General features: G+C 41.2%; 1 protein-coding gene and 1 long non-coding RNA gene across 4 annotated transcripts in view; one reads left to right on the forward strand and one right to left on the reverse strand.

The window, feature by feature from the left end:
- Positions 1 to 1,735, reverse strand: part of LOC132520747 (uncharacterized) — a 21,187-nt gene extending 19,452 nt beyond the window's left edge. The window contains exon 1 of the long non-coding RNA XR_009540612.1: positions 1,373 to 1,735. This is a non-coding gene — a long non-coding RNA (uncharacterized LOC132520747). The remainder of the gene's footprint in view (positions 1 to 1,372) is intronic.
- On the forward strand, positions 967 to 12,613 carry DUT (deoxyuridine triphosphatase). 3 transcript variants are annotated; one of them, XM_060149429.1, is made up of 8 exons: positions 1,121 to 1,487; positions 1,910 to 1,990; positions 2,119 to 2,257; positions 4,238 to 4,329; positions 5,982 to 6,026; positions 11,260 to 11,334; positions 11,494 to 11,564; positions 12,486 to 12,613. In XM_060149429.1, exons 1-8 carry the CDS (start codon positions 1,364 to 1,366, stop codon positions 12,540 to 12,542), a joined length of 684 nt encoding a protein of 227 aa, XP_060005412.1. In that variant the 5' UTR covers positions 1,121 to 1,363; the 3' UTR covers positions 12,543 to 12,613. The 3 variants fall into 3 exon arrangements, with proteins under 3 accessions (XP_060005426.1, XP_060005412.1, XP_060005419.1); XM_060149443.1 differs by lacking the exons at positions 1,121 to 1,487; positions 1,910 to 1,990 and adding an exon at positions 967 to 1,114; XM_060149436.1 differs by lacking the exon at positions 1,910 to 1,990.
- The last annotated feature ends 432 nt before the right edge of the window (positions 12,614 to 13,045 follow it).

Consider the following 13,045-nt stretch of genomic DNA (forward strand, 5'->3'; position numbering starts at 1 on the left):
TCTGTCTACTAGAGCAAATAGACAATGAACAAGAAAATAAATACATAGAAGAGATACAGATTGTAGTAACAAGTGGTGTGAATAGAAAAAAACGGATTGTGTGCTAGAAAATGGTGGTGAGGGAAACAAAGGGCAGCTACTTCAGTTGTTTGTCACAAAAGTTCTTTCAGAGATGAGCGAGACTTGAAACACATGGAGCATAAATCAAGGAAGGATGTGTATAGACTCCCAGGCAGGAAAGGCTGGTGGGTCTAGAAACTGTTAGAATGCCACTGTGGCCAGGAGCAACAGGCGTGAGCCAGAAGGCTCTAGAGAAGGTTGAAGAGGAGGGCCCAGATCACCTTGCTATAGGTATAAATTTGGGGAGTCCTCAGAGTACAGATATTTAAAGCCATGGGTGAAGAGTGTAAATAGAGCATTCCTCGCCCAGAGGAATTCCAGCATTTAAGAGGAAGAGCCAGTAAAGGAGACCGAAAAGGTGGGGCCTGTAAGGAAAGGCATAGCCAGGAAGTCTGAAAACTTCCCCAACAATTCCCTAACATTTTTATTTGTCATTTTCCTAAAACTGCCCTATAGTTTGTATTTCTGTTGACAAAATGCATTACAATTTAGTTTTGAGATTTTAGCGTCAGTTCCAGAGGTAGGTGGAGATAGTCGTATCCTAGAAAAATCAATTTATAATTACCTGAAAAGTTATTTACTCATCCCCACTGTAAATTATACCAGTGTGGCCCGGAACCTTTGTTCGAATCAGTTACAGGGGTCCTCCTCTGTGCTCTTGTGGGGTCATCCGAAAGAGTGCTAGGATTTCAACCGAGATGTCCCTGTGGTTTATCCTCAAGACTGTGTCCCCCGCCCCCTTTGAGAATAAACAACACTCCACAACACTCCAGCTTGCACTCTTCAGTGTTGGAAGGAAATCGAACTCGCTGCCTTGCCCACCGCCTAGGGCGCAGCACTGAGCGGTGACCGTCACGGGCATCGTGATGCGGTTCCGTCGCTTTGGGGGCCCCTGAGATTAGAAGCCAGCGAGTCATGGCCGCGAGCTGCACCGCCCCAGGTAAATCGACAGAGCGCTGGGCCCGGACCTCGGAAAACCAGCGCCAGATGAAAGGTGAGAGTCGACAGAGGGAAGCAGAGGCAGCCGCAGGCAGCAGCGAGATTCAGGACGCCGAGTGCACAGCTTTCCGGGAGGACCCGGGCCTACGCCCGCCCGAGGGCTGTTGATGCGCCGCCTCCGTGCGCCCCTCGTCAAACGGCGGCGGTTACTGCTTCCGAGGTCATTTAACTGGGACGCGTCTTTCGGTGCAGACTTGGCGCGCGCCTGCAGTAGCGGCACCAACCTGCGCCCAAACCCGGGCAAATGACTTACCTCTGCCCTCGCCCAGTGCTCAGCTACCATTTCCTTCCGTCTTTGCTCCGCTCTGTGTTTAACGGCGCGCGCCAGGCAAGACCGAGAACGGAGGCCGCAGGGCCCTCCAGGCCAGGTTCGTCCCTCGATCCCACCCCGCGGGGGGGACGTGTAGCTCCCGGCGCTCCGGCCGCTGACCAGCGCCCGCAGTCTTAGCCGAGGTTGCCGCAGCGCCAGTAATGTCGGGGCCCAGGCTGGAAGGACACGGCGTGGGGAGGCTGGGTGCCGGCCGGCTGACCCCGCGCCCATCCCCTGGCCGCAGATGGGGCGGGCCAACAGGCAGGGCCCGACGAAGCCCTTGGGCTTTGGGCGTTGGGGGGGAGTGGGAGGGACCGCAGCCCCAGCGGCGCGGGAGCGAGTTCATTCGCGTCCCCTCATGGGGAAGGGAAGTGGTTTTCTATTTTGGGGTGAGGGCAAGGCCAGAGAAGCTGCCACTAACTTTGGATCCATGCATTTAGTTTGGAAAGCTTGAAAAGGCTCAGTACTTTCTGTTCCCAGATCTTTTCCGAGGAGGATTTCCAGCCCCAAATTTGAGACCCATCTCCCCTCTCAGCCAGAACCGTGGGCTCGTCCGGAGGGGTAAGGGGGGCGGGGCGGGGAGTTTTCGGCGGGAAGTTTAGAACTGGTCCGCTGCGCTCATCCTGCTGTCTCTTGTTCCGCCTGATCCTTTGTGCTCACGTTCTGCCCTGCCATGCCCTGCTCTCAAGAGGCACAAGTCATCTCCCCCAGCAAACGGGCCCGGCCTGCGGAGAAGGGTGGCATGCGGCTCCGCTTTGTCCGGCTTTCGGAGCACGCCACCGCTCCGACCAAGGGGTCCGAGCGCGCCGCGGGCTATGACCTATACAGGTGAGTGGGCACCCTGTCCGCCCGCGTCCCCGAGGAAGGCCGGCCCGGGCGAAGAGGCTGAGAGGGCCGCCTTCTGTCCCGTCATCCTTACCTCTCGCGGAGAAGTCCCAGTTTCCGAAGTATAGCGCTCTCAGCTTAGCTTACATTCCAGCCCGCTGCTGCCAAAACTTGAAACAGACGCTTAAAAGTACAGAAACAAACGCTTTTTGCATTATATAGGGTTTCTGCCTTTTTTTAATGTTGAAAATTTTAGCTTTCCTCTTTAGCATAAATTAAATACGGATTTGGGCAGAGTGTGGAGTGGTAAATACCAGTGAATGTCCGCCCAGGTGTTATTTATTTTGCAACATTTATTGCACCCTTTCAGAGTGGAGAGTAGAGATGAAGAAGGCCCACTTTGGCCTTCAAGGAGTGGCCTGAGAATGATGCTGTGCTCAGTAGAAAGAAAAGCCACGGTAGGAGCCTAGGTTCTTAGGTAATAAGGTAGCTAAGAAAGATTAATGAAAGTTGCTTCTACCTTTAAGGGTTAGTAACATTTCTCTATATGTCCATATTTAGGTTCACTCCAAGGACTGGAAATTTCCAAAAGGATCCAAATATGAAAAGCAGGGATGTTAGTAATACTACCATCTTCTCTCTTGTACAGCACTTTTTACCTGTACTAAAAACTGGCATATGTGCTAATGTATTTAATACTCACAACAATCCTGAAGTAGATGAGTGGTACTTTTTACAGATGTGGGAGTTTGTGAAGAGATGAATTAATTGCCCAAGGGCTTGAATATAATAGAATTTTTGACCCTGAATTCAGTGCTTTTTTTTTTCCACTTGACTACTGTCCCCAGTTCTTAGAACCATTAAGGTAGGTCAAAAGTGATATTGGGGAGGAGGGGGTGTTGATTACATGACTAAATCCCAAGCCTTAGGATTTATTTTAAAGCATCCCAGATAATTCTAATGTGAGAAGCACTGGTCTAAGTCATAAGTACCACAGAAGGGAAGAAAGGAGTATGTGATGATAGTGGGAGAAAAGAAGGAAAAAGAAAAGTGAGGTATAGACTGTTGTGGCTGAAAGCTGTAGCCCTTTATTTTCATGAATAAAAGTAGAGTGATATACATTGACTACACCATATCTGGACGCTGTTGTGAGTCTTAGGAGAGACTTCGATTTAAGATACTTTGTAAGCATCCTCCTAACACAGGTGACTTTCTGTATACTGAAATAGACATGGAAATATCTCTTCGATAAATTAGAGTTTTAACTATTTCAAGAGAGGAAATTCCAATGAAAGAAGTAAAAATATAGCACCACTTTACCAGTCTTAATTAAGGGCTCAAAAGTAACTTCCAGTTCTGCTTATTGTAAAATCTCTTAAATTTCTATCAAGGAGAGGGCTACAGTAATAACAAAGTAGCAGTATTTGGTGTGTGGACCTTAGAGAATCAGTTCCTCAGTAGTGTCCATCTCCAGGGCCTGTTCACAGTGGTCGGCTCTCTCCCTCAGCCAGTGAAGTTCATGGCCACCACTTGGTAAGCTTGGTAAACCACCAAGACCAGAACAGATGCAACACAGCTGAACCAATGCCCCACCACCACCACCATTTATGTTGGCCATCTATTTTCTCCTTTCCTTCTACATGTTTTCCCTAACGATTAGAGGATTGTTGTGAGAATAAAATGAGTTATACAAAGCAATTAGAACTGTGCCTGGCACACAGTAAGGGCTTAATAAATGTTAGCTATTATTTGCTATTATCTACCCTTCTTTCTTGGTTCTTTATTTTCCTCTTTTCATACCATGTTAGTGAAGCATATACCTTTTAAAGTCTGCCTTTCAGCCCCCTCCTGCTAAATAATTACCTCAATTTGCCAACAAAATTTTGTTCAGGGGAGAATATATTTACATGTCACCTCTTTCACCAAAAAATGCACAGAGAATTACTATATCTAAATACCAGTTATCTTTCATTATTTTCCTAGTGCCTATGATTACACAGTACCACCTATGGAGAAAGCCCTTGTGAAAACAGACATTCAGATAGCTCTTCCTTCTGGGTGCTATGGGAGAGTAGGTAAGTGATTTGAGACACAGGTAACTCTTTGTCAGGCTCTTCCTTTGTGATATGTTCTTTCATCTTCGTTTCATTTGGGGTATAAATGAGGGAAGGTATATTGCTCGGCCTGTGTCCTAAAATAAAGACATGCCACCTGTGATGGCAACTGCAGTCATTTGAAAACTTTCCTTTACATATCTACTTTTGCCTCTATCGCTTTGCTTTTTTTTTTTCTTTCAATTCCTTACTTAAGCTTTTAGGACACTCACATTGGCCCAGGAGGTTGTTTTCACAACTACTCACTGTGAGAAAAACTGAAAGTATAGGTGATTTTTAACTGGTGCTTTTTCCAGTCTTATACCAACTCCCCCTTCAAGGATCAGATTGCATATGAAGTCAGATTTCTTTGTGAAGGTGGTATTTGTTTTATAAGAAAAAAGAGGCAGGTTCAGGATAATGGCACATGGCATCTTATGAGAGTAAAGTTTCTAACCCCTGAAAACATCAGGCCCCTTAGCCTTTCCCCCTTTGGGTATCCTCTCATGGGGTGTCCTAGGTAAGGGATGCACTTCAGTGCACTAGAGGGAAATGACTCACAGAGGGAGGAGAGAGGACAAAATGCACGTCAAGTCAACAGGTTTGACTTTTCTGCCCCGAGTCAGTTGTCACTATAGAAAGAGTTTAAAACTTCTTTTCAAGAGCATAATTACTTGCTGACTAACTTCAGAGTAAACATAAAGGAGCAAATGGAACTGTGATCCCTGGGGGAGTCTTGTTAGCCACGGGTCAGAGAACTGCTAATACTTCAGCCTTTAAAAGAAAAATGAGATGAGTGCTCTCTTCATCTCTTTTTGCCAGCACTGACTGCATTTTTAGTGTATTTTGGGGGGGGCAGTTAGGAGATGGGGTGAAATAACAGTGAAGGCAGGAAGGTGTAGCATTTATTGACAAAGTGGCTGATACAGGTTATTCTGGAATAAAATACTAGAAGTTAGGGTAATTAATGGTAGGCCTGATGTTCAAGTCAGCAAGAATAAGGTATAAACTTAGCTTCTTACTCTGGTTCATTTGTTTCATACAAACATGTCTTTTGGCATCTGAATTATGAGTAGGAGTTCCAAGTTCTAGGCTAAGCTCTGCTACTCTGTGGTTGCGTTTATGCCTTTCTCTCTCTCTCTGCCTTCTTCCCAGTATGATGTTCCCATCCTGCATGGTCCCATGTATGTCTGTTCCCATACTGCAACATGCTCTGATTTCCTACCTTAAAATAAAAGTCCTCTTCCTCTGCCCCATGTCCCTGCCAGCTACCATCCTCCCTTTGTGACCAGACGTCTGGACAGACTTGTTTACAGTTTTCCCCACTTGTTCACCTCCCAGTTCATTCCAGCAGTCCACAGCTTCACCACCATAGATCCTCAGTTGCCTAAAGACATGCTGGAGTGGTTTAACTTGGTTTTGAATTAAACCTTGTCAACATTTTCTAAACTGTTCTTTTCTACTTTGGTAATACAATGTGATAAATACATTTTTAATTCAGAGCCATCTGCTAAGGTTAAGATTAAGATACGGATGTTATAGGAGATGAGATTGACATGCTTGAATTGTGTCAGTTATATTAAGTATTGCCCTTCCCTCTTAAGACAGTCAATTTCTCCTTTTTTGTTTTGTAGCTCCACGTTCTGGCTTGGCTGCAAAACACTTCATAGATGTAGGAGGTAATATATTTACATTTTTATTCTGTAAATATTTGCAAGTGTTTACTTTGTCTTTGCTTAAGAGGCAGTAATCAAATGACAAATTTTATTTTTATCAAGAAAAGAAAATGATTTTTGTTGTGTCTTTCCTTTTAGAAATTTCTGTCTCTGAAGTTACAACTATGATATAGTTTTAAATGCTATTTGAGTATGTCTAATTTTTTAATGACCATTATGTGAAATGCATGTTATTTTCCTAATAAGCTAGACACTATCTGACAGATAGGATTTTGCCTTGGTTTAGTGATAATCCGCATTTAGTCCAAAAATGACTCTATTCATAGACGGAAGTTTGTTATTATAAGGAAAGGAAAAGCTTTTATATCATTATTTAAGCAACTGTAGTGAGTGCTTCTCTAACAAGACATCCTGGCCCTCGGATAAGTGGGTATGCTAAATTCTCCACCTCTTGCCGTTTTTACAAAGCTACTTTTTTTTTTTTTTTTTTTTTTTTGCGTTACGCGGGCCTCTCACTGTTGTGGCCTCTCCCCTTGCGGAGCACAGGCTCCGGACGCGCAGGCTCAGCGGCCATGGCTCACGGGCCTAGCCGCTCCGTGGCATGTGGGATCTTCCCGGACCGGGACACAAACCCGTGTCCCCTGCATCGGCAGGTGGACTCTCAACCACTGCGCCACCAGGGAAGCCCTACAAAGCTACTTTTTAACAGACCAGGAAACTGGCTCAGAAATGAGCCCAAGTTGGGACTTCCCTGGTGGCACAGTGGTTAAGAATCTGCCTGCCAATGCAGGGGATAGGGGTTCGAGCCCTGGTCCGGGAAGATCCCACATGCCACAGAGCAACTAAGCCCATGTGCCACAACTACTGAGCCTGTACTCTAGAGACCGTGAGCCACAACTGCTGAGCCCACATGCCACAACTACTGAAGCCCATGCGCTCTAGGGCCCATGCTCTGCAACAAGAGAAGCCACCACAATGAGAAGCCCGCACACCGCAATGAAGAGTAACCCCCGCTCACTGCAGCTAGAGAAAAGCCTGCACGCACCAACGATGACCCAGCACAGCCAAAAATAAATAAATGAAAAAATTTATTAAAAAAAAATGAGCCCAAGTTGATACGTTAAAAACTGGAATCCATCCATATTATTCCAGTCCCCTTGTTCTTTCCACTGCAGTTAAATACTGTGAGTCACCCTGCCCCTTCCCTCCACCAGCGGAGCCCTGCCCTGAATTAGCTCACTGTTACCTGCACTTCAGGGGTTAACATGTGGCTGAAGCCTGTCCCTGGGCTGTCTCCCCATGGCGTCACTAGATGGTGCTGTGGGGCAAGTCGGGAGCCTAAAAGTAGGTCTTAGGGACTGAAGAGGAGCAGAGTTTGACTGAGACGGAGGGACCTCGGGGGCTGAGGATTGCCTGGGTTCAGTTATGCTTGACTTTCAAATATACTTTTACAAGGTCAGTATGGTCACTTAGGCCTATAACTTAAGGATGTAAAAGATTGTATATATTTTTAAATAAATTTCAAAGGGTTGTGAAAGGAACATGGGCTTTGGAATAACAACAGGATTTGGGCCCCAGCTTTGTCACTAACAAGCTAGTTATTACTTAACTTTTCTGAGCCTCAGTTTCCGTATCTGTAACAATGAAAATTAGTGTGCTTGTCCCTGAATGATGGGAAGATTGAATGATAATGTATCTGATATTTCCTGTCCCTTAGGGACTTATCAGACCTTTTTTTTTTAAATGGAAACTTTTTCCGACTTTGTTACTAATTTTTGCTCTGTTTAAAACAATCCTTTGAAAAAATTTCATGTGAAAGCAGTGGAAAGTTAGTTTGCCTGGTGGTTGGTGTGGTATTATTCACACAATCACATTGTGGTGTGTTCTTGGATGCATAGTATCTTAGAAATGTCTCTTAGGCACAAGTTTATCATAGTTGGCCACAGTTTTTATTTCAGAAGAGGGATGTTGTTAGAATTCCCAGGCTGTAAATAAGGGTCAAAGGGAAAAGTTGAGTATGCAGGATTCCGTTCAGAATTCACATCTGGTAGGTGGGGATAGTTTTCACTAAAGAGGGTTTCCAACAAATGACATGCCAAAGTCTTGACACAGTAAAACTTTTGCCTGAAGTCAGTTAATCACTCTGCCAGTTCCAATGCATGATTTTTCCAGTGATAACTTCAAAATACTTTCTGCTTTCTCATGAAGAGAAATATCCCTGATGTTTATGTCCCTTACGTAGAAAAGGAATAAGTCTTGTGTTTTTCTTGAAGGTCAGTTTGCTTTTGAGTAATAAGTAATAAATGAACTTAGAACTATTAGATTTTTTTTATACTATTGGCATTCATACTTAAAAAAAAAGAAGGGCCTTTTTTTTGTTATACATTTAAATTGGCTTCAAATTACTTCATTTCTTTTAGTTAAGGACTTCTCAAACTTCTGTGTGCCAAGCATAAAATCTAGGTAGATAATCTGGCTTTGCAGAATTCAAGACACCCAAACATATAAGTGTGATAGGACTACTTTACAGATACATAGCAAAGGCCTTTACAAAAAGGAGTGTTTTTGTATTGTAGAAGATACCATAAAGTAAACAAATAAATACTTGCAAGTCATATGAGAAAGAGTTAAATACCCAAACAGATAAGAAAAAAGCAAAACTGATCATAAAATGTACAAGAGGATGAGGTGCAATGCACGTAAGGAGGAAAAAAGCCAAGCCTCACTAGTCATCAGGGAAATGTAAATAAAGCCATGAGATACCATTTTTTACTCACCACATTGGCCAGAATTTAAAAGATTGCTACTATCTGTTACTGTCAGGGAGTTTGGAAATGGGCATTCTTAAGTGTCACTGATAGAAATTTGAATTGCTATACCTTTTTTGCAAAGTTATCTAGCGATATCCATTAAAATTTTAAATATACACACCCTTCAACCCAGGAAAGTGCTTTTTTGAAACTATTTGATGAGAATAAAAAACACTAACACTCAAGAACGTATGTAAAGGACTGCCTTGATTATTATGGGGAAAATGTGAAAACGACCTGAATATCTGATATTACGTAAGAGAATAGTTACATAGAAATAATGGTGCTGTATTTCCATATCTTGGATCTAAAAGAATGACTTTTAGATATATTACTGCCCAAGGATATCAATAATATTTTAGGTGGAAGAAAATGTGTAAAATATATTATTGTAACATTGGCTACCTGAGGGAGGATTGGGGAACATTATTGGCCTTTACTTCATATGTATTTGTACTATTTGTGTAATGAAACAAGAGTTCAGAAGTCAGCCCACACTGCCTTCGTCTAATGCATTCTAGGTGAATGAGTGCTAGCCTGTACTTCAGCACTCCCACATGGAGATGCCAAGGCCTTGTGTGGTCATTTGTTCCGACATGGGAGGCGTGGAATGACCTGCTACTGAGGGGTTCCTTCATTAACTCTGATCTAAACTGTTCCTGCAGCTGAAACTTTCTACATCTAGATAATATAGAAAACAGCTGGTCTCATTTTTATATCCATTCTTTCAATAAATATCAAGGACTAATTTAATGATCAACTGGCAGTGGGGAAAGATGCCAGGCTTCAGTATTTTTTGAATTGGTCAAAGTTTTATTGCCGTAGAACCAGAAAAGAATACTGTTTCCTTCAGTCTAGACATGATATGAACCACTTACAGCCACTTTTATACTCACCCTTCTCACTGTTAAAAATATGTTTATCTTTAATTCAAACTCTTAAAAGTGTTGTATCAGGAACCTTTTAAGAAGTGCTTAAGTTCAGTTTCACTTACCCCTAGTAATTCATGCATAAACCACAGGGGTTCATTTAAACTACTCTGATCCACTGGAAAAATCTAAAATGTTGGTTTTCTGAATATTTTTCCCCATGGTGGAACTTTTTTAAATTTTGCTTTTTTTTCCCCCTACATGAGAAAATTGAAAGGGGATGCTTACCCTTGTTCTAAAAAAGAAAAAAAAATTTTTTCAGTTGACCTTCAAATAATTACGACTCTAACCAACCAGCATTAGTACCCATTGAGCTAAATTCCTGATTCTTTTTATTTTCTTTTTTCTTCTTTGATAAGAGTTTGTTTTGTTTTTTAAAGAAGTGAGGTGTTAATGAGAAGCTGTAAGATGTGACATGGAGCTACGTTTAATTAGATTCACATGAATCCTATCCAGCATTTTACAAACTGGGGGGAAAGAATTATGTATAAAAGGAGACAGGCACTGAGGGGGATGAATGGGGTAGGAGAGTGACTGCTAACAGGCAGGGGGTTTCTTTTGGCGGTAATAAAAATGTTCTAAAATTGATTGTGGTCGTGTTTGCACAACTTTGAATATGCTAAGAGACATTGAATTGTGAATTATTGCTCAATATTAGAAAAGGAAATGAGAAGACCTGGTGCACCTATATTATCTGTGCTTGTGTTTATGGAAATGTTTTGGATTCTTGGCCCAAAGATAAATGCTAGCAAGTCTGGTAAATGTACTTCTCTGGCTCAAGTTTCTCTCCTGCAAAGATTTGCTGCCTTTGTGTTTATAATCTCAAACAGGTACTAATTACACACGGTTCTGTGTAAAAGTGTACTCATTATTAAGCTTATGTGCTAATGTCTTCTGACAGATGATGCTCTGAGAAAGGCTGGTAGCTTAAATTAAAAGGAGAAGAAGAATGTGAACTGAACAATTCAGCTCCATTTTCATTATAAAAATGGAATGTTCTGATATTTGCTAGACTGCTGCTTAACATTGACTTATTCTACTGCAGATATTTAGGCTTTTTGACATTTTTATTTATGACTCAATCATATTTCAATCTGGATGTTAGTGGGAAGTTGCTACCAGGAGAAGCCTTTAAAACCCAAATCATAATTTTCTCTTAGTCTTTTGGACAGGTGTGCCACAAATAGACAGTAGGATTGGAGAGAGCAATTCAGGATGACTTGTCTGAGATGCTAAGTGCCTACTCCCAATTTAGAGTAGGTAGTGGTCACCATTTGTAAGGATGACAGGTTGGAAAATTAGGACCACTTTCTTAATTCTTATTTGCATTTTAGTAATTTCTTAGTTTTGAGGCTTTACATAGTACCAGAGCAAGATTCACATATTCGTTGTAAGGATAAAACTCTCAGAGCTACTTAGGAATGATTCTGAGGTAATCATATACCCTTAATCTTTCGGTACCATAAACCAAGCTAATATTTTTTTTCTTTTTTCCAGCTGGTGTCATAGATGAAGATTATAGAGGAAATGTTGGTGTTGTACTGTTTAATTTTGGCAAAGAAAAGTTCGAAGGTATGTCAAATACATGCAGTCACATAAGTGCAATGAGTTTTCCAAGTTATGTATGTCTAAGTAACACATACTACTCTAATTCTCATTGTACTGTACAAGGCAGGATACAGAGAATGCATCAATATCAGTAATAAATTGTTTTGTGTTTTTCCTTTGAAGTCAAAAAGGGTGATCGAATTGCACAGCTCATTTGTGAACGGATATTTTACCCAGAAATAGAGGAAGTTCAAGTAAGTATCCTAAAAGCTGAATAGGGAATACATGATGTAACATCTTCAGTGAAGGAAAAATAAAATTTTGAGGATTTAATATGCTATTTGTAACTAAATACAGATCTTCCTCGACTTCACAATGGGATTACATCCCAATAAATCCATCATAAGTTGAAAATACCTTAAGTTGAGAATGCACTTAATACGTCTAACCTACCGAACATCATAGCTTAGCCTAGCCTAATTTAAACATGCTCAGAATGCTTACATTAACCTACAGTTGGACAAAAGCATCTAACACAAAGCCTGTTTTATAAGGAAGTGTTGAATATCTCATGTAATTTATTGACTACCATGCTGAAAGTGAAAAATAGCATGGTTGTATGAGTACAGAACAGTTGTGTTATCAGTGGTTCACCCTTGTGATGGTGTGGCTGGCTGGTGGCTGCAGCCTGCTCCCATTGCCCAGCATCACGAGAATATCACACCGTATATCACCAGTCCATGAAAAGGTCAGAATTCAATATTTGGGGCACAGTTTTTACCGAACGCAAATCACTTTAGCACCATCATAAAGTGAAAAAATCATAAGTCAAACCATCCTAAGTTGGGGACCATCTGAGGTAGAATATGTGACTAGTCCTATTTTAGGCAAAATTTAAATCTTAGAATTTCTTGAAATTGTTTTCCATAGCTATTATACAGCATTACTTTGGATAATAAACCACTTAAATATCTGTGAAATTCTACTGTTCCCTTAGCTTTTTTGGAACTTATTCAATATTTTAATTTATGAAACTTTAAAAATTTAATTTTCTGTAATCTCCTTTTTGAAACAATGCTATAGCAAGAATAAAAGTCTTACAAATTTGGAGCTGGAGAGAACTGAAAGAGCATCTGAAATTAACTACATGGCTTACTACCTTTATGTCTTTTCAGGTTTTAGATGACACTGAAAGGGGTTCAGGAGGTTTTGGTTCCACTGGAAATAATTAAAATTTATGACAAGAACAGAAAATGAGAAAATATACTTTTTTCCTTGAAAATAAAGGCTTTGCTTAAAATGTTTTGGTGTTTTGCACTTCTGTAAACAGTTTTAGCTTCTAAAAATAATTGGGTTCTGAGGGTTCTCTTATGATCAAGGAAAGGATACCTCTGTTGGGATCACATAGAAACTTACTTTCTTGTGTTTTTCTGTATTTATCTGTTATATAAATCTGTGTGGTGACCTCACACAGTTTCTTTTAAATTAAATGCACATCAATTACCCCAAAACCTGTATTATTTAATTTGCTATATATTACCCCTTCAGTAACTTATTTTTTAATTGCTTTATATATCATAAGCAATGCCTTTCATTCAATAAATTTGAATTCTTTCACAGATACAAATTACTGTATAAACTGAACTGAAGGACAATGAAAAGAAGTTAAAATTATTCCTAATTCGTCCCTTCTCTTCAGTGATCTAAAAAATGTCTTTTTAAACTTAACATTCTT

Source organism: Lagenorhynchus albirostris, chromosome 1 (genome assembly GCF_949774975.1).
Source record: "Lagenorhynchus albirostris chromosome 1, mLagAlb1.1, whole genome shotgun sequence".
In the NCBI taxonomy this organism is placed as follows: domain Eukaryota; kingdom Metazoa; phylum Chordata; class Mammalia; order Artiodactyla; family Delphinidae; genus Lagenorhynchus; species Lagenorhynchus albirostris.